The sequence below is a fragment of the Gopherus flavomarginatus genome, chromosome 8 (assembly GCF_025201925.1).
Source record: "Gopherus flavomarginatus isolate rGopFla2 chromosome 8, rGopFla2.mat.asm, whole genome shotgun sequence".
Classification (NCBI taxonomy): Eukaryota; Metazoa; Chordata; order Testudines; family Testudinidae; genus Gopherus; species Gopherus flavomarginatus.
In genome coordinates this window covers 93160975-93181293 of record NC_066624.1, presented here as the reverse complement: position 1 = coordinate 93181293, position 20319 = coordinate 93160975, and the positions used below count along the sequence as shown (strand labels likewise).

At 46.8% G+C, this 20319-nt stretch overlaps 1 protein-coding gene across 2 annotated transcripts in view; it reads left to right on the top strand.

Moving 5' to 3' along the window:
- Positions 1-18312: 18312 nt before the first annotated feature.
- The window catches only part of PPM1L (protein phosphatase, Mg2+/Mn2+ dependent 1L), a 176731-nt gene continuing 174724 nt past the window's right edge, over positions 18313-20319 (top strand). Inside the window, exon 1 of one of the 2 annotated variants that reach the window (XM_050966075.1) lies at positions 18313-19511. In XM_050966075.1, the coding sequence (XP_050822032.1) occupies positions 19109-19511 (403 nt within the window). In that variant the 5' untranslated portion in view covers positions 18313-19108. The remainder of the gene's footprint in view (positions 19512-20319) is intronic. The other variant, XM_050966073.1, reaches the window with a different exon arrangement.

The window sequence follows — 20319 nt, the reverse complement described above, 5'->3', positions numbered from 1 at the left end:
TCTTCATGATGGCTCCTCTCTTTAGCTAGCTGAAGACAAAATGGAGGGGTCTCCCAGGAGTTTAAATAGACTTTCTCTTGTGAGTGGAGACCCCCTCCTCACTCCTATGCAAAGTCCAGCTCCAAGATTGAATTTAGGAGTCACCTGGGCAAGTCACATGTCCATGCATGACTCACAGTTTTTACAGGTAGCATCCATTGTTTACATGCTACCTTGAATGTCCTCAAGTAGATTTCTTATGTGGATTGAAGCATTCCAAGATCCATTGTTCTTTAAATGTTTCTTGATTAGGTACTTAATTTCTCCAGGAACTGACCAAATGCTCTACTAAGGTTATTTAGAAACCAAGTCAGTACACAGCCAACATTCTTAACATTCATGACTTTGAATACAAAAGTGATACATGCATACAAATAGGATTAATGCATTCAGTAGATCATAACCTTTACGGAGATATGTTACATGGCATATGTAGCATAAAACACATTCTAAGCATATTTCCATAAAGCACAACGTGACACTGGCATGTTGCATTCTAGTTCACCAAAGAATGTCATGTGAGGTCTCAGATGAAACTGCGGTCATTTTGGCCCTTAATATTGTAGTGAAATATATGCACAGATACTAATTAAGGAGTTGTGTGTATACATATACTTCAAATATCTTTTAAAGTCTGTGTGAATGTACGAGCAAAGATGGAAAACAGGTTTATCTCCAGACAGGAGGTAAAAAAAAGAGTATCTCTCTCTGTTAGGATGTAAATTACTGTTTGCAATGTTGTTGTAGCCATGTTGGTCCCAGGATATGGAAGAGAGAAGGTGGGTGAGGTAATATCACCCATCTTTTCTCTTGGGATGTAACTTAAGCACTGTAAGCTAATGCAATGACTGTCCATCTGCATACAAAGTTAACAGGAAAGAAGCCCACCGGAATAAACAAGCCATGGAAGGTTATCTTGGATGTGTGCAAAGATAATGAATGTTGTGGGTGGGGTATTGCTAGAAGGCAAGAAGACACCCATCTTCCTACTCTACAAAGTAAATGGACAGTGTATTTACATTAATGAAAACAGGATCTCAACCAACCTTGGCTGAAAATTCTGCAGAGAACTTTTGTTGAGATAAACTTCTTTAGGCAGGAGGTTAACCTGTTAGTTACGTTTAGTTTCTAGAAAGCATTTTTGTTTTATATGTAACCATTTATTTCCAGTGTTCTTACTCACTATTACCTGAATCTTGAATCTTCGATAATAAATTTATTCTTGTTTTCACTGTAACTATATCTTTCTGCTAGAATGTTAAGAAAAGTGCTGACCCTGAGTTGAATCTTACACGCTAGTGTGTTATGTTCCTTTAGGAATGGTGGAACTAGTAGTTCTGTGAGTAGCCAGTGTTAGGGGATAGATATCCCAGGGGAATGTTTCAAAGAGACTTGGGGACTGAGGTGTATGTATTGTTAAACTGCAAGGCAAAGTAAAGAATGACATAGCTCAGAAGAGAGTACTTGAGTGGCTAGCAGGCTGGTTGTTGGTGGTAGAAAGCTGACACCCAGCTAAGCACAAGCAAGTATCCCTCATGCACGCTAGAGGAAGAGCATAAAAAGGTGACTTCACAATCCTGGGTGCTCTGGCAACCATCAGACCCAGGCCTGACCATGTGAGATATGTTGGGAGCCTGGTAAAGGGAAGGTGGCATGGTTGCAGTACTGTTGCACTCCAGAGATCCACTGCCATAGGTGGCGAGTTATATTCTTTTGTGGTGCCCGGGTTCCAGGAATATTCAGGGCTAAGGGCCTCGCTCCACCAATATTTGGAGCTGGGTCTCTCCCCGGGCCCTGCCTGGAGCAGGCCCCGGTCCCCGCCTGCCACTCCTCCCCCTTCGTGTCTCCCTCCCTGCCCTGCCATGTCCCTGCCTGAAAGAAAGCGGCGGGTGCCTCCCCCATGCCTGCTTGTGCTGCCGGTGTAGCACATTCCTACACTACACCCACTCCCCACATCAACTGCTGTCTGCTGCCTCAGGGCCCTAGTGCCCCCCCACTGCTAATGGCAGGGGAGGCTGCCCTCACCCTGCCCTTCCACCCTAGCCCTGAGCCTCTCCAATGCCCCAAACCCCTCATCCCCCCGCACTCTAATCCTCTGCCCCAGCCCTGAGCCCTGTCCTGCATCATGAACCCATCATCCTCAGCCCCAGTCAGAGCCCTCATCCACCCACACCCTAATCCTCTGCCCCAGCCCTGAGCCCTGTCCTGCATCATGAACCCTTCATCTCCCTGCACCCTAATCCTCTGCCCCAACCCTGAGCCCTGTCCTGCATCATGAACCCCTCATCCTCAGTCCCAGCCAGAGCCCTCATTCCCCCACATGCTAATCCTCTGCTCCAGCCCTGAGCCCCCTCCTGCATCATGAATCCCTCATCCCCAGCACCAGAGCCCTCACCCTCACAGCACCCCCTCCTATCCCCAAACTGCCTCCCAGAGCATGCACCCCTTCCCCCTTTCCACACACCACCTCCTGCCCCCAAACTCCCTCCAGAACCTGCACCCCCATCCCCCTTTCCACATAGTCCCTCCTGCCCCCAAACTCCCTCCCTCTGCACTTCCTCCCACTCCTCAACTCCATTCCAGAGCCTGCACCCCTCACCCCCTCCTGCACACCCACCCCCTACCCCAGCCTGGAGCCTGCACCCAGCACCCAAACTCCATCCCAGAGCCTGTACCTTGTACCCCTCCTGCACCCTAATCCCCAGCCCAGGACCTGCACCCCATACCTCCTTCCCCCACCCAAACTACCTCCCAGAGCCTTAGGCAGGTTGGGGGTGAAGTTGGGGGGGGCGGGTTCTGGCCACCACCAAAATTTCTACAAACCTGCCACCCATGTCCACTGCTGCTGTAACAGGTCCCCTTCTGGCCTGTTGCAGCTGAATGCAAGTTAGAGTAACCTTGAGGTAGACCAACCAGCCTTAGGATTAGATGCAGGGAGGGTGTAAAGGTGGCATCAAGTCACCATGATCTCTCTCTCACCTCAGACCTGGTACCAAGCAGAGCTCGGCCAGACTAAGAATCTAGCCCAGAACACAGCCAATAATATTGTACAAAGAGTGTATTTGAAGGAAGTAAAGGTCCAAGGAATTAAAGCTTGTCAATCAAAGTTATGCACGTTGCATAATGCAAATTAAACAGTGTAGAACACAATACAAGAAACATCTGCTAAACCAAGTTAAAATTAATGAAAAAATTAGGATTCTTTTGTTGTTGCTTTCTATCTTTTTGTGCCAAGTCTGAGAAGATGTAATAAGAAAGCTACCAGTTTATTGCCAATTCAAAGTGACTCTAAACAAATATTTTTTGCTTACACCTTGTTGACTTTTTCATATAATTGGTAAGTATGTGATGCATTAATCCACCAGCCACTGTTCTGACACATTTCCAAATATATCTTCACTTTGTAGTAATGCAAAGTTATGGTACAATATAAATATTTAATGAGATAATGCATTAGCACAAGGCTTTGGCAGTCAAGATAATCTTCTGATTCACCCATTGAGTTGTTCTGTGATATCCCAGTCATGTACCAACCCCAGGTGAATTTATATCTGGAAAATAATGATTAGAAAAATACATGCATTGAATAATTGCAACATTAAGGGCCTAATAATGGAAATCTGTGGTAAATGAAAGGGCATTTTGCAATTAGAGGGTTTATAGGTTATGACCATGATCAGAGACTTCCAGGGTGAAATTCTGGTTCTATTGGGATCCAAGACAAACCTCCTATTAACTTCAGTGGAAGCAGAATTTCATCCCTGGTTTCTAATTCCATTTCTGCCCCCATGTAACCTTAAGCAAATTGTTTAATCTCTCTGTGTTCCAGTTTTTTTGAAAGTATCCGTTATAAATCTGGATAGTCTGGAAACTAACTACCTGTGACTACTGAGACTACAGTAACTCTTCTTGTCCTCCCATTTATCTTCTTCCTCCCTATTTGCCTATTTCCTGTTGCATATTGTCTGTGTCACAGACTATAATCTCTCTAGGACAGGGATGATATTTGTTTTCTCTTTGTATAGTGACTAGTACAAGGCCCTAATTCCTCTTTGGGATCCAGCAATGCTATCATAATAACTAATAACAAATTAAAACAACCGTTCAGGCCCAATTCTGTTCCTTGGTGACTTGGATCATAGGTGCTGGAGGGTAGTGAACGTCACAAATTATCTGTTATAGAGATACCGGGCCAAATTGTGCCTTAAAACAAGTGCATACATCTTCCCCTGACTTCAGTGTTTCTCAGGACACACTTGGCCATGTGTGATGGGGTGCCCACCCCACACAAGATTGGAAGGGGTTAAGATAACCAGGTAGGCTAATTAACTCCTCAGGCCACACCTGGAGGACGAATCAGGGAGCAAGGAACTAATTGAGTAGGAACAGGAGGTTAGGATGCTAAGGAGAAGGGACTTTCCTACCCTAGAAAGGGGAATGACCCAGCTGGAGGGCTCAGTCATGAAGAGGATGCTGTGGTTCTTGAAGTGGGAGAGGGACTACAGACCATAGGAAGAGACAGAGTGATGGTGTGCAAACTGTGGAGGTGGGGGGTGGCAGGAGTCTCCCTCCGCGTGCTGCTCCTGCCTGCAAGCACCACACCTGAAGCTCCCATTGGCCGGGAATAGGAAGCTGTGGCCAATGAGAGCTATAGGGGTGGTGCTTGCAGAGAGGGACATGGTGGCCCCTTCTGGGAGTGGCGTAGGGCCGGGGTAGGCAGGGAGCCTACCTTAGTCTCTCTGCACCACCAGACCGGGAGCTGCCCAAGGCAACTGCCACGTGGCAGGAGGCTGCCCCCCAATCCCCAGCCCTGAGCCCCCTCCCAGAGCCAGCACCCTGTACCCCCCCTGCACCCCAAGCCCCTGCCCCAGCTCTCAGCCCCCTCCTGCACGAGAACTCCTTACCAGACCCCACACCCTCTTCTTTACCTCAACACTCTGCTCCAGCCCAGAGCCCCCATCTGTACCCAAACTCCCTCCCAGAGCTTGCACCCCTCACCCCCTCCTGCATCCCAACCCCCTGCCCCAGGCTCAGCCCAAAGCCTCCTCCCACACTGCGAACCCCTCAGCCCCCACCCAGAGCCTGCACTCATTCCTGAACCCTAACCCTCTACCTCAGCCTGGTGAAAGTGAGTGAGAGTGGGGAGAGCGAGCAATGGAGAGAGTAGGGGATAGAGTGAGGGGGCAGGGCTTTGGGGAAGTGATGGGGCTTCAAGAAAGGGTCAGGGTAGATTCTGGGTTGCCCTTAAATTTAAAAAGTGATCTTGGGCGTAAAAAGGTTGGAGACCACTGTCGTAAAGTAATGAAGAGTTCCCAGACCAGCGGTGAGTGGTGAATCCTGTGATACCATGTTATAAAAAAAAAGACAAAAATATGTAATCTCTTTCTCTGAGACTTTTCTAGTACCAGTGGTAGAAATATTTTTCTGGTTTTGGAACTCAATGTTTGTCTATTGAAAAAAATTGTGTAAACCTCACATCAGTAATGCTTTCTGTGTGTGCATTCCTGGGTTTTCTGTCCATGTATAACGTAGTGAAAACAGCCTTCAATCTTGTGCTTCCCACCACACTCAGGACATGCACCAATGGCCCAAGAATATACAGCTTCTCTGTATATGCTCTGTGGTTTGGTGTATATGTGTAAAGTAACCCATGTTGGTATGAACCATGCTGAAAAAGCTTACTGTTTCTAATCCCAGCGTAGACAGAATTTAACAATGTAATAAATTCTGTATAATCTATAGGATAAACTATAATAGACTCAGCTGTTTGTTCCTCTATATCTCAGAATTTGACATAACATCTTTCTAGCAAGAACAATTTCTAACTTTAAATCTTAAATCTGCCTCTACAGCCAAACTGGCTAGTTAAAAATTGGTGGTCCAACCTTTTCAGTGCTGTGATTTGAATGCTAGTTTTCCACAGGCCACATACAGAAATACATGCTCAACAAAAAAGACTTGCCCATGCCGCATAATCTCACATGTATAGTAGGAGCAAGCAGGGGTGAAAGCAACATTTAACACTTACCAGAAAGGGTAGGGCTGGGGGTCAGCGTGGCCCAGGCAGCTGATCTGCGCTGCCTGGCTAGCGCTACCTGGGGCTCCAGAAGCGATTTAAAGGGCCTGGGGCTCTGGCAGCCCGGGGGTGGGGGAAATGGGCAATGACATTAAAGCGCTGCCAGTACCAGCGGCCACTTTTTACCAGTACACTGTACCAGCCTGTACCAGCTTACTTTCACCCCTGGGTGAAAAGTTACCCCATATGGAGTATGCCATCTTGCCTGGTCTGATGTGGGGGTGAGTGCATTCAGGGACCATACAGACTCATCCTGCAGGCTGGATCCAATCTGCAGGCCAACATTTGGATCACGAAACAGTATCCCAGCTGTATTACTACATTGGGTGACCTAGACAAGACCAAGTCATGTTGCAGCTCTGGGACCAGATCCTTTGCTGATATAATGGAGCTATGCTGATATACACCAGCTAAAGATATGGTCCTTGGTATTTAGGAGTGAAGTCAAACCCAAGATAAACCATTTTGACCTTTTAACTTGTGTTTGGAGATGAGAAAAATAACTTGTTCTATGTGTAAATTCCTCTATTTGCAATTATTTTATCTTTATCCCTCCAGCCCTTTGTTTTTATTCATCTGTATTTGTCTCACCACATGTATGTAAACCCAAAAGCAGAATTTTGCCAAATGGGGATTTACGTGAAAGATGCTGTTAAAGCACCACTTTCTTGTCCCAGAAAATCACTGTCAGTCATTCATCAGTATACACTACGGGCCTGAGTCTTAGGCCCCCTTACACTGCCAGAGCATGAGAATCAGAAACTATGTATTTGGGCACAAAATGTAGCCTATTATGAGGGAAGGGAAACTGAGAAGCACAGAGAACAGAGTAGAGTGGCTCAAAGCAAATAGTTGGTTGAAATCTTTTTGAATCCTATAGCATTTGGCCTAGCTCAATTTCAAAGTTTCATAGATTCTAAGGCCAGAAGGGATCATTGTGATCATCTAGTCTGACCTCCTGTTTAACCAGTGGCAGATTAGCCACTGGTCCTACAGGCTGTGTTCAGGGGCCCTGGCCAGTTGGGGGGGACTGGAAAAATGGACACTCTTTGCCCTGGGGAGGAAGGGACTTTGTCATTCCCATGCTGCGTCCCCCACCACCATGTTTTTGCTTGTGGGGGTCACAGGACAGAGCAAGAGGGAGCAGCTTTTCCCCTGTGCTCAGGGTCCTGCCCCGCAGCTGGATGCCGCCTCCTGGGTCCTAGTGCCTGTCTGTTTCCTCCATAAACATGAATGTGGGAGACAGGGGGCACAGAGCAAGGGAGGTGGGGTGAGGAGAAGAGAAAGGGATATGGGAATGGGTTGGGGAAGCAGGAGCCCAGCATGTAGCATTCCCTGGGCAGCAGCAGCCCCAGCAGGGAGGCAACTGCAACTGCACTAGAGCAGTGACATCACTGCAGTGGCCAGTGCTGGAGGGGTTGCCAGTAGCAGCTGGGGCTCCCCCATTATGCCGTTCCATCCCCCACAGCACTCACAGCCCAGGTACCATTGTAGGTGTGGGAGAGAGCCAGTGAAACAAGGGGACTGGCTTCAGTCTGCATGTGCACGCTTTGCCTCCCCAAATATAGCAGTCAAACTACACCTATGGCCCCAGGACTGGAGGAGCTCTAGATCCCTGCTGCGGCCTCAGGGCTGGGGGAGGTCTCCCTGCTGTGACCCGGGGTCATGGGGGGGAAGGGGACAGTTTCTCCAGTCTTGGGGCTGCAATGCGGGGGGGGAGGGGAGAAAGGAGCAAGGCTGCGGGGCTGCAGTGTGGGGGCAGAATGAGGCTGACTGTGTGTGTGGAACGTGGCAGGGGGAAGGGGCAGGACTGCAGGCAGAAGGGGTGGTGAGGGGTCCCCCACTTGCTCTGGCTCAGGGCCCCATGAAATCTTAATCTGACTGCACATAACACAGGCCATGGAACATTCCCAAAATAAATCCTAGAGCATATTCTTTGAAAAACATCCAATCCTGATTTAAGTGATGTAGAAGCCACCATAACCCTGGTGAACTGTTCCAGTGGTTAATTACTCTTTCTGTTAAATATGTATGCCTTATTTCCAGTCTGAATTTCTCTAGCTTCTAGCCATTGGATCATATTATACCTTTCTGTGCTAGATTGAAGAGTTAATTATTAAATATTTTCCCCCATATATGTACTTACAGACTGTTAATCAAGTTTTCCCTTAATTTCTCATTGTTAAACTAAATAGATTGAGCTCCTTGAAGTCATCACTATGATACATTTCTTCTAATCCTTTAATCATGCTTGTGGCTCTTCTCTGAACCCTCTCCAATTTATCAACATCCTTCTTGAATTGTGGACACCAGAACTGGACACAGTATTCCAGCAGTAGTCCTGCAAGTACCAAATTCAGAGGTAAAATAACCTCTCTACCTCTACTTGAGATTCCCCTGCTTATGCATCTTAGAATTGCATTAGCTCTTTTAACCAAAGTGTCATGCTGGGAGTTCATGTTCAGCTGATTATCCACCATGACCCCCAAATCTTTTTCAGAGTCACTGCTTCTCAGCATAGATTTCCCCCTTCCTGTGCATATGGCCTATAGCCTTTGCTCCCAGATATTACATGTATCCATATTACAGTGCATATTGTTTGCAACATCTCTATAGCAAATTCCCTTGGTGGGGTTAAGTGACACAAGGAAGATTCCACACTGAGATACCTGCCATTCACTACAAGATTAATATATATATATATCATTCTGAAAACAATATTCTAAAAGCTTTGATGATTTTTAACTTTGAGATCAAAAGAAAAGAGGAAGTTCTGACAAGAAAATTTAGGCTCTAGTTTTCTATTGTGAAAGCAATGGTACAAGACAATTTAATATCTTGTAGTGCTGTAATTCCTCTGGAGATATTCTTTTCTTTGTCCTGTCTAGAGAACACTCTGAATGTTCTCAGATTTGTTTCTTTAAATATCAGAAATAATAAGCAATAATCATAAATCAGCAGGAGTTATACCCCCCAAAAAAGGTGCTTTTCCTTATCTGAAAGACTTAAAAAAATGGTTTTATAGTTAGCGCTAATATTGGATTTTCTGTTACTACTTTTGGCTAATTTATATGTTCATCAGTAGAAGAAAGGGGAAAATATCTTGTAAGGTTCTTTAATGATTTTAATACATACAATCCAATATTTTTTCCTACAGATAGAGGGCCTAATTCTCCATTCAGCTACGTTGGTGTAAATCTGGAATTGACTCCATTTGCATCACTCTAAATGTACCTCAAGGTAACTGAGAAGAAAACTTGCCTCAAAATCTTTGTCACAGAGAATATTATAAAATATATATGTTATAGAATTTAGGTAGGACTATTACAAGCAAACTTCCATTAAACTGAATCCTAAATGACACTTTAACATTTACTAGGCAGATTGCAGAATTACGGAACCATCTTTTCTCAATCCATCCCCAGGGTGAAATAATGATGCACTCAATCAGCATCCAGAATAAATTAAATAGAATTATAGCTTGATTATTATTTAAATGTGCCTTATACATGTCTTTATATAATTACCTATTCTGAGAATAAAAACTTCTTGTCATTACAAGCAAGAAATTACAGCATTAACAGTGCTGTGTAAATTACCCAACAGTAAATTACTTTCCCAACATTAATTTTTGAATTCTGGTTACCATGGAAATTACTGACAAATGAAAATCATGCATTGCATTTTTTTCAGAATAAAAACATTTTAAAACTGAATTCCAAAGGCCCCAAATTACTTCATCACCCTATGCAGTATATATCTAATCTCTCTATGTTCTATCATCACCATAGTTTCTGAATGTTGATTTATAGTAACAGCTAATTTGCTATTGCAACTAACACCTAAAGCAAATGGAGTCAACAACCTTAGTATTCCGTGGTACTTTGTAAGCAGTAGAAGGAGCTGTTGAGCAAGAAATGCCTTTAAATTTTCAAAGGTCATTATGTAATGACTACTACTATCAGTGTAGTGGAGACTATTAATTTATGGAGTTAATTCAATTATGGTTCATGTTCAGAAACAAACAAAATGCCCCCCAAAAAAACAATAACCCAAAAAAACCTTATGAATTCACTATCAATTTGCAGCATTGGAATGGTTAGTATAGGATCTTGCCAGTGTCTTCCCATTTACCCCACTACTACAGGAAGGTATCTTTCCTGAATGAGCAGTGCAGGACTGAACCCAAAGAATGCCCTGTAAAACACTTAGGTGTTCAGTTATTCATGCCGGCTCAGATCATTGGTCTGACTGAACATTCCTTCTGAATTCCATAACTTTGAATGTAAGGTGCTTAGCTGTGGAACTTGTGCTCAGATTGTTCCATTTTAACTATTGGACAGTTCCATTTGAAGTGGTGCTGAATGGAAGAAGATAGGGCTCTGTAGTACATGTACAGCATTCTCTGAAGATGCTTCTGTTTCTATTGCAACTTCTTTCCCAAACTTTTCAATTGTACCAATTTAGCAGATTCGGATCTGGTCTGTTCGCTGTAGTTTCCCTTGCTTCCCATTCAGCTGTACATGCTCTAATCTAATCTACAGTTTGGGTTCCAGAATATTCCAACAAAGATGAGTTTGTAACAATTCGAGCTCACTGGCAGGTTAGAACATGCACAATTCAATAAGAGGCAGGCAACAGTGTGTTGTCATTAATGGCCAGAATCAGCATGGTTGGAGCACCTTCTACTCCTATAGGACTGAATGGGAGTTGAGGGTACTCAGCACCTCGCTGAATCAGGCCTCTAGATAAATATGTAGAATACCAGTCACCCAACCTGAAATACCAATCCTGGGTTGCTTACTGGCGGCTAGGAACCACTATTGCAAGATGCATGACTTACACATCATCCAGGATGGAACCATTCTGGTTCACTTTGTAAATCCTACTACAGCCTGAACTAGAACTGTCCATGAAACACAACTTTAATAAAAGCAGTGGTACCCACAGGATACCATATACATTTTTATTTCATGACAGTGATAATTAAATGTGCAATGAATTACTTTGATTGTAGCGAATGTTATTTTCTACATTTTAAAATGTATGTAAACCTTTAAACACAAAAATAAACAGAAGTAGATGTCAAGAAGAGAAGCAATAATTCAGCAGTTACTAAAAACATTATGGAACAAAAGCTGCTGTAGCAGACACAGGCATCTCTCACATGAGGCTATCCAGTTAATATAATACAGCATTTCAAAAAGAAGTTACTGCAGAAGATACAGCAAAAAGCCAGGAAGAAACAATTGGCTCTCTGAGGGCCCATCAACACAGGCAAATAGACTGCCAGGAGATTGTGTTATAATAGTTTGCCTGTTTAGAGGGGACTAAATAATAGCCTGGTCTACACTTACAAATTTTGCTGGCATACTTATGTCTATTAGGGTGTGATTTCCCCCACCACCACCACGATCCTAACTGACACAGCTGTATTTACGGTGACCAGACAGCAAATGTGAAAAATCGGGATGGGGGTGAGGGGTAATAGGAGCCTATATAAGAAAAAGACCCAAAAATCAGGACTGTCCCTTTAAAAGTGGGACATCTGGTCACCCTAGATGTCCTGGCAAAAGCCTCCTTGTAGACAGTTAAACCTTCCAAAAAAGTCCTTTTGCTTGTATAACTTAATTGGCGGTGGGTATAATAGGCCATGGGAGGCTAAGCCTCCCCTGGTGCAGCTGCCAGCACCTGGGCCGTGGTGTCCCTGCCTGTGCTCTGTCCCTTTCCCAAGGCCCTGCCACCTGCCTCCACTCCACATACCCCAGGAGGTCCCCACTGCTCACTGGGTCCCTCCTCTCCTCCACTCCCCTCCGCTGCAAGGCCTCCACCGCCTCACATTCCTCCTCTCCTCCACCCCCCTCTCCTGTGATGCCCCCACCACTGCCTAGTGAGTCCCTCCTCTCCTCTACTCCACTCCCCCTTTCCAGAGGCCCCCACCACTCCCTGTGCCTCTCCTCTCTTCTCCCCAACAAACCCCCCAACATTCACCATGTCCCTGCAGGTGGTGAGGGCCTTGTGGAAGAAGGGGGTAGGAGAGGAAGGAGTGGCAGGGAATTGCAGGTGGTGGGAGTCTCATGGGGGAGAGGAGTTTGGAGGAGAGGAGGGATGTGGGGAGTGGTGGGCTGGGGGGCTAACAGGGGAAGATGGAAATGGAGGAGAGGAGGCATGTGGGGAGCAGCAAGTGGGGGGCCTTGCAGGGAAGGGTGTGTGGAAGAGAGAAGGGGTCTGGGGCAGGGCCGCATGTGAAAGAGGTGGGACAGAGCTAGCCTCCCCCAGGGGAAGCTTGACCTGCCACCCATGTACAGCTTATTTTGGTCAAGTCTCAGGGGTCTGTTACAGGAGTGGGTGGGTTGAGGTTCTGTGGCCTGGAATGTGCAGGAAGTCAGACTAGATGATTATGATGGTCCCTTCTGACCTTACAGTCTGAGGCTATATCTACACTAACTCTTTTGTTGGCAAAACTTTTGTCTGTCAGGAGTGTGAAAAAAACAAACCACCCCGATGGACAAAAGTTTCACCTACAAAAGTACCAGCGTGGACAGCGCAATGTAAGCGGGAGAGAGTCTCCTGCCGACATAGCTACCACTACTCATTGGGTGGGGGGGTTAATTATGCTGGTGGAAGAGCTCTCTCTAGGGTGACCAGACATCCTGATTTTATTGGGACTGTCCCAATATTTGCTTTTTGTCCTGCATCCCAACTGATGTTCTGGACACTGGACAAACAAGCAATTTTACCCTCCGCTCCAGCACGCAGGTGGAACCCGGAGGGGCTCGTGCCCCCCCACCTCGACTCTGCCCCCTTCTTCCCCCATTGGATCCCTCCCCAAATCCCCGCCCTGGCCCCGCCTCTTCCCCAAGCACTCCGCATTCCTCCTCCCTCCCAGGCTTGAGCTGATCAGCTGTATGGTGGCGCAAGCACTGGAGGAAAGGGGTGACACCAGCGTGCGTGGCTTGGCCATGAAGAAGGTAGGGCCAGGGCGGGGATTTGGGGAGGACAAAATTGCTTGTTTGTCCAGCATCCTGAGCTGCGTGAAGGTGGGAGAGGCCACGGGGCACCTGGCCAGGCCGCCAGTGCTGCGCCCAGACCCCGCACCTTAGGGGCAGATCTGACGCCCACCAGCCCCCTTCCCTGGGGCGGCTGGCAGCCCCCGTTCCTCAAGGGCTCCCATGTCCCCCGGACCCTTTGCCCAGCTGTTGCGTGCGCTGTGTGCCCTGCTGCGAACCCCCCGGGGTCACAGTGCAGGGACAGGTCGCACGCGGGTCGCGCTACAGGCCGTTCTTGTACATGGGGACAGACTCGCCCCACATGCAGGGGTCACAGGGGCCACAGGCTGAGCACGCCTTAGCTGCTCACTTCCTAATTCCAGGGTGCTCTGTGCTGCAGGGCAGAGCTGCCACCTGCCTGAAATGATGCTGTCTGAGTGGGAGGGATTGCACCAGCTGGGCACCTTCCCCTATGGGAGGAGGTGGAGACAAGGCGAGCTGGTGCGGGGGTGGGCCTTTTGTGGCTTTTTTTTGTTTTGTTATTTTTGCTCTCCCCCGCCTGCATCCCGATATTTCACCTTTGTCATCTGGTCACCCTAGCTCTCTCCCACTGGCATAGAATGGCTACAGAGGAGATCTCACAGCAGCGTAGCAGTACAGCTGTGCCGCTGTAAGTTCCATAGTGTAGACATATCCTGAAAGACTGAGCTTGCTGGTAGAACTCTACCAGTAGAACACTAGCATAAACAAGGCCTGTATTGCAATCACATTGCAAAACCCTGGGTCCAAATCTTGGACTGCAGCTAAAAAGCTTGCAGCCCAATGCAGTGGGGAGGTCTGAACTGTATATATGAAGTAGATAACCCTCCCAACAGAAATGCTGGTTGCCCTGAGAATGCTTTTGGAGTATTCTCTTACTATACTATACAACAAATTGTGGCCTTCCTGTAACTGCTTTTATTATGAGACCATACATATTAACAGAACAGTATTGGTTGTCTCAAAAGGCAAGAAATGTAGTTTGTGTTTAAATATATTGGAAGATTAAAAAAAGGGCAAAGAGGATACGTTAATATCAATTCTTTGCTGAGACAAGACGACAACTTTAATATGGAAAATTATTTAGTTTCCTTTTGTTCCTGAGCTGAAGGTAAATAAAGGTCAAAGCAATTATTGGAGACATTTTATGTAAGTCTAGTGGTGATATTCCTGTATTAAATGAAAGACATGTCCCTTGTAATAGAAAAGTACTTAGAAGAACATATAGAGAAAAACTGATGTGAGTTTTGAAATACTGGTGTTTATACAAGGTCCTGGTACCATAGGGGAGTGATTACAAGAGAATCTCAACTTGTTTTTTTCTAGCTCTTGTGACTGTAGAGAAAATCCTGAAAATGTGAACTGAGCTCACTTCAAATGGCTCAGAATTCAAGGTGGGAATGTCTTTATCAATGGGAAGTTACATTACAACATTGGTAAAATCTGCAATATGCCTTTTCATCTGGTCAGCACTAAAACAATATAATCTGATCAGGTACTAACTGTTCTCTCTCTCCTCCCGAATAGCATATGGATTGTGCCCTCTGTAGGGAGGCAGCATAGAGTAGTGATTAAAGAATGGATCTAGGCATCAGATAACCTGGGTTCTGATACTACTCTGTCCAAAGTGTCTACTAATTTTGGGTGCCCAACCTGAGATACTTAGGGCCTGACTTGGAAGTGCTGAGCACCCTTAATGCTAATACATTTCAAGAGGAGTTGCCGGTGCTTAGCACCTCTGAAAATGAGGGACCTGATTTACCATTGCATTTCTTCACTTACACAGCAATGTAACTCTATTGAACTCACTAGGTGTCACCAGTTGAGGCACCCAAAATTAATGGAGGCTCCTGAAAATTAGGCCTAAAGGATTTTCTCAAGGACACACAGCAATAGTGTTTCTCAGTTTCCCCATGAATATAATACCAAACCTTGTATAGGTGCTTTGATATAGTTGAATTAAAAGTGCTGTATGAATGTTACAATTCAGTTTCTTCATACCCAGCAGTAGACCTTAACTTTCCTGCTTCTGATGCCTGGATGTGTGAGTCAGATGTATACAAACAGGCGTTACTGGTTTCCATTAGGTTAAGCTGTTTGACATAAAGTGCTTAAACTGATCTTTGCAAAATAAGCTAAGAAATCTAGTGCTTAGATATTTCCTTCTAACTGACAAAAATGTATGAGGAAGGGAAGGCTTGCTGGTAGACTTGGAAGACATATCCCTAAACACTGAGTGTTGGCCAAAGGCATTCTATGATGTTTTTCAGTTTGAATTGTTGACTGGTTTTCTTGTCTCTTGTGGTTCTCTGATTAATTTTCCAGCCACACTTGTGTTGGTGGGGGTTATGTCAGCTGTCATAAATTTGGTCAGTTTTTAAAAGCACCATCTGTCAGCTAGCTGGAAATCATCTGCAACAGAAACAATATAGTGTCATTATTCTTCCAGCAATGTTCTCTGCAATACTGTCATGATGTGGTAGCTTTCACTGGTTTCTAATTAGTAGACACACATCTATTGGCTAAAGTTAGTCAACAAACAAAACATTTTCAAAAAATTGTGTTTTATTTTCTATTAAAAAGTCATCTGGATGGAAATGCTAACCAGCTCTACTAGTAGTTTAATCATTTGGAAACTGAAAATCTGCTACCTTCATTCCTCTACCTGTCTGTGAATATGAATATTTAGGACCAGTTACCAGGCTCATCCAAAAATATTAATATTAAACTCCCTTCAGATCCAAATTTATCACAGTTTTGTTTTTTAACTTCATTAGATCTTGACCCAGTAAGATCATACTAGGAGTTGCTGCTATTGGATTTAGAAATATTCATCTTCAGTCTGAGCTGAGCTTATGATTTCACTGCCATGTTCTTCTGATGCCACTTCCTGCTGAGATGAGGAAGTCTGGAAAATCTGTAATATCAAAGCTGTAGTATAGTCTCATCTAGCAGTTTGCATCCATCTTCACTTCCATGTCATTTCTTTTAAATGCATTATTTTAAAATATATATTTTTGGCCTCTACCTCTGCAAAGAGAGCTGACCATTTGTCTGACAGTATCTGTCTTCTCCCCTGTGAACAGAGCTGGCTGCAGATGACAAGGTAAGTCATAAAGCCACAGAACAAGTGTTCAGAAACAAAAAAGGGCAGGGATGAAAGTAACTTACAGGACTTACTGATACTGCTGGAGTCCTGAGGGGGGGCATGGCCTCATTCAGAAGAGGCGTGGCCTCAACCAGAAAAGGCAGTGCCTCTCAAGATTTAAAGGCCCTAGGGCTGTGGCTGGGAGCCCCAGGGCCTTTAAATCAATCCGGGGCTCCCAGCTGCAGAGGTGGCTAGGAGCTCCCAGGGCGCAGGGGCAAATTAAAGGGCCTAGGGCTCTGGCCACCGCGGAGCTCCTGGCCCTTTAAATCCCCACCTCAGCTCCGGCTGCTGGAGCCACAGGCGGGATTTAAAGGGCTCCGGGCTCCCTGCAGCCGCAGGAGCTCTGAGCCCTTTAACTCCGGCCCCAGCCCGGCCGCCGGAGCCACAGGCGGGATTCAAAGGGCTCTGGGCTGCCTGCAGCCACAGGAGCTCTGAGCCCTTTAAATCCCAGCCCCAGCCCCAGCCCAGCCACCAGAGCTTTGGGCGGGATTCAAAGGACTCTGGGCTGCCTGCTGGAGCAGGGAGTCCAGAGCCCTTTAAATCCCCACTGTGGAAGCCGTTGCAGTCCGGCATGGCGTACTGGCTCTTGCCAGTACACCGGACCAGACCGGACTGGCTTACTTTCACCTCTGAAAAAATGTGACTCAAATTAACACTCATTTCCTTCTCTTAACTAAGGTGTTATACCAAAATCTTAGCACTAGAGTCAGTGCTGTTTGACAAAGCCTGGAGATTAAAACCTAAACAGCTTATTCATTTTCTTCATTTCTTCTGAGAGTGCCTCTTTTATATGCTGGATGTGTATTTTAGTCACCAGGAAATGTGTTGTAGCCTTTATACTGGCCATCTTCACAAGCATTGTGAAACCATTCCCACCCCTCACATTAAGAGATTTACTCAACCTGCCAAGGCCCAAATGTGTAACCAAGATCCAAAGGAAGGAGCCCCTCCACCCTTTTGAAAAGCTTAATGAAGATATTCAGAATGGTGATTCCTTCTCGTAACATTAATAACCTTCAATAACCTTCATTTGATTCTTTACTTCTCATGTAAAGAGTTCTCAATAGCAAAAATGAAGGAACATCAACTTTGGGTGGAATGAAGGTATGGATAAAGTCCTCCAAAATAAAGGCCAGGTGTGGGGCCCCGCAGGGATGGGGAACCCAGCCTTAGCTTGATGGACCCTTGCAAAGGCTATTTCCGGGCCTGACACCTCCCCCTGTCTCATAAAGGAGTTGCAGATGGGAGGCTGGAAGGAACAAGAGCTGGCTGGGAATTTTTCAACCCCCAATTTTTTCATCTGAAAACCTCAACCTCACAGTTTTGATGAAATTTCCTCTGCATAGATTTCTCAGGCCTAGCATGGAATTTCTGATCAGAAAGAGACCAGACCACCCCAAAGTCAACAGTTCTGCAGTCAACATTTCTACATAGGGAAGATGGAGGCCGAAGTCCCAGCTCTGAAGCGGGCAGTGAGAGATCTGACCCCCATCCCAGGTGAGCTGAATGCCAGAAGCCCTGGCTGCCCTGGGCTGGACTCTCTCTCTCTCTCTCCCTCCCTCTTTCCAGAAGAAAATGTGCAAGGTCTCGATTTCTTTCCCACTGGACTGGGAACAGATGTGGAAACCTTCATTCCCCTCCAATCCAGTTCCTGTTTTGTGCCCAGCCCATGGTAGGCCAAGTCACCCACCCCTCAGCACACAGACCCTGTCTAGGCCAGGCCAGGCGTTTTCAGTCCTTGTCCAAGGTCCAGCCCAATACTAGGCCAGGGCCAAAAGTCTTCAGCTCTCGTCTAGCCCCCTCCCCCGACTACAGGCCCCAGCAGCCTTTGTGCTGGTTCCTGCCAATCAGAAGCGCGGCGGAAGCGCACAGGCTGCTGGGGCTTGTAGGCGGCTGGTTCCCTCTTCTGGAGGGGAGGAGGCGGCTGAGCTCCGCCTCGACCGGGGGAGGGACGGGCGTGAGGCAGGTTGGTACCTGCGCGCGGCCCTGCTGGTGCCATCGGTGCTGCAGCCGGACCGCTGGCGCCGGGGCCGGGCAGGGGTGAGGCGGGAGAACGGGGTGTGCGCCCGAGCCGCCCAGGCCTGAGGCAGCCGGTGCCCGCGTGAGCTCCAGGCGGGCAGCAGCCGGGGGGCTGCGCGAGTGGGACCCGGCCCCCGGCTTTGCCGTAGTAACGGAGCCGGAGCCCCGCTGCTGTCGGGTTTGCATTGTGCGCTGTCCTAGCCACCGGGCAGGGTGGCCCCCACTGACGCTGGAGCGGGGTAGGTTTCCCTTTGGGTTTGCGTTAGTAGAACAAAACACCAGTCGGTTTGCTGCCCTGCATCTAAGCTGGCAGCAGCCATCCCTGTGTGAGACCCCCGAAGCAGCGGCCGCCGGAGGGACCTGACCTTGCCTCTCAATAGCAGAGCATGGTGTCATCGGGCCGTGTACATCCCGCTGTAGCATCAGAATAACCCTGCCCTGAGTTTGTTGCACTCATAGAGCGTGCACTGGTCTTTGCTGTCTCACATCAGAGCTATCCCCATGGGAGCTGGCTGAAGCAGCAGCAAGAGGAGGTGGCGGCTAACCCACCCTGCCCTGGTTGGGTTATTTTGTAGCACCAACATGCGCTGATCTCTACCTTGCCTCAAACCCATCCCAGCCGTCTGAGTGAGTGAGCCCCACTTGAAGCAGCAGCAGGAGCAAGAGGCTGCGGCTAGCCCTGCCCTCGCTGGGCTTGCATTAGCACAGCATGCATTGATTTGCTGCCTTGTCTTAGACCCATCCCAGCCATCGGGGTGCGTGGTGCATGGTGTGGGAGATACACTGTCTCTATAATAAATGATAGAGGATACAATGACTTTGCTGTCTCTGCTGGGCCGGATCATGCGTTACTTCTTGCTAAGACCAGAGACCCTGTTCCTGTTGTGTATCAGCCTGGCCCTCTGGAGTTACTTCTTCCACACAGATGAGGTGAAAACCATTGTCAAGTCCAGCAGGGATGCTGTGAAGATGGTGAAGGGCAAAGTGGCCGAGATCATGCAGAATGACAGGTTCGGCGGGCTGGATGTGCTGGATGCGGAGTTCTCCAAGACCTGGGAGTTCAAGAGCCACAATGTGGCTGTCTACTCCATCCAAGGGCGGAGGGACCACATGGAGGACAGGTTCGAAGTGGTCACAGACCTAATCAACAGGACCCATCCCTCTATCTTCGGAATATTTGATGGGCACGGAGGAGAGGCAAGTTTGTGGGGTGATGAATGCTTACAAGGGGGAATGAATGGATGAGTCCCCATTTTTGAGGGTTCTTTTGGGCCAGGTGTTCACATCTCTTTTTTTATTTAATTTATTTTTTAATCTCAACAGAGAGTTCTTAGGCTCGGGAGAGGACTAAGTCTTGGGTCTCCCTTGTCCTCCAGTATCAGAGCTCTTGGAGGAAGCGGGGAGAATCCGTGCATTGACATGCTTTACAACAGAGAATTGTTTGGTCAGTAAAAGCTCCAGGAGGTGGATTCTGCCTTGCAGAACAATTAATACAGACTGCCTGGATAATCTTTTGTTAGGGAATGGTGTGGTCTAGGCTGCGAGGGACTGGGCTCAGCAACAGCAACAGGGGCTAGTCTAGGGCAGGGGTAGGCAACCTATGGCACATGTGCTGAAGACGGCATGCGAGCTGATTTTCAGTGGCACTCACACTGCCCGGGTCCTGGCCACCAGTCTGGGGGGCTCTGGATTTTAATTTAATTTTAAATGAAGCTTCTTAAACATTTTAAAAAGCTTATTTACTTTACATACAACAATAATTTAGTTATATATTATAGACTTATAGAAAGAGACCTTCTAAAAACATTAAAATGTATTACTGGCACGCAAAACCTTAAATTAGACTGAATAAATGAAGACTCGGCACACTGCTTCTGAAAGGTTGCTGACCCCTGGTCCAGGGGGAGACTACACAGATTAAACTTTTTTTTTTCTTAAGAATTAATATGGACAACCCAAAATTTTCATACATGGGAAGAAGCTTTCTCTCCCTCGGTACCCCAGCCTCT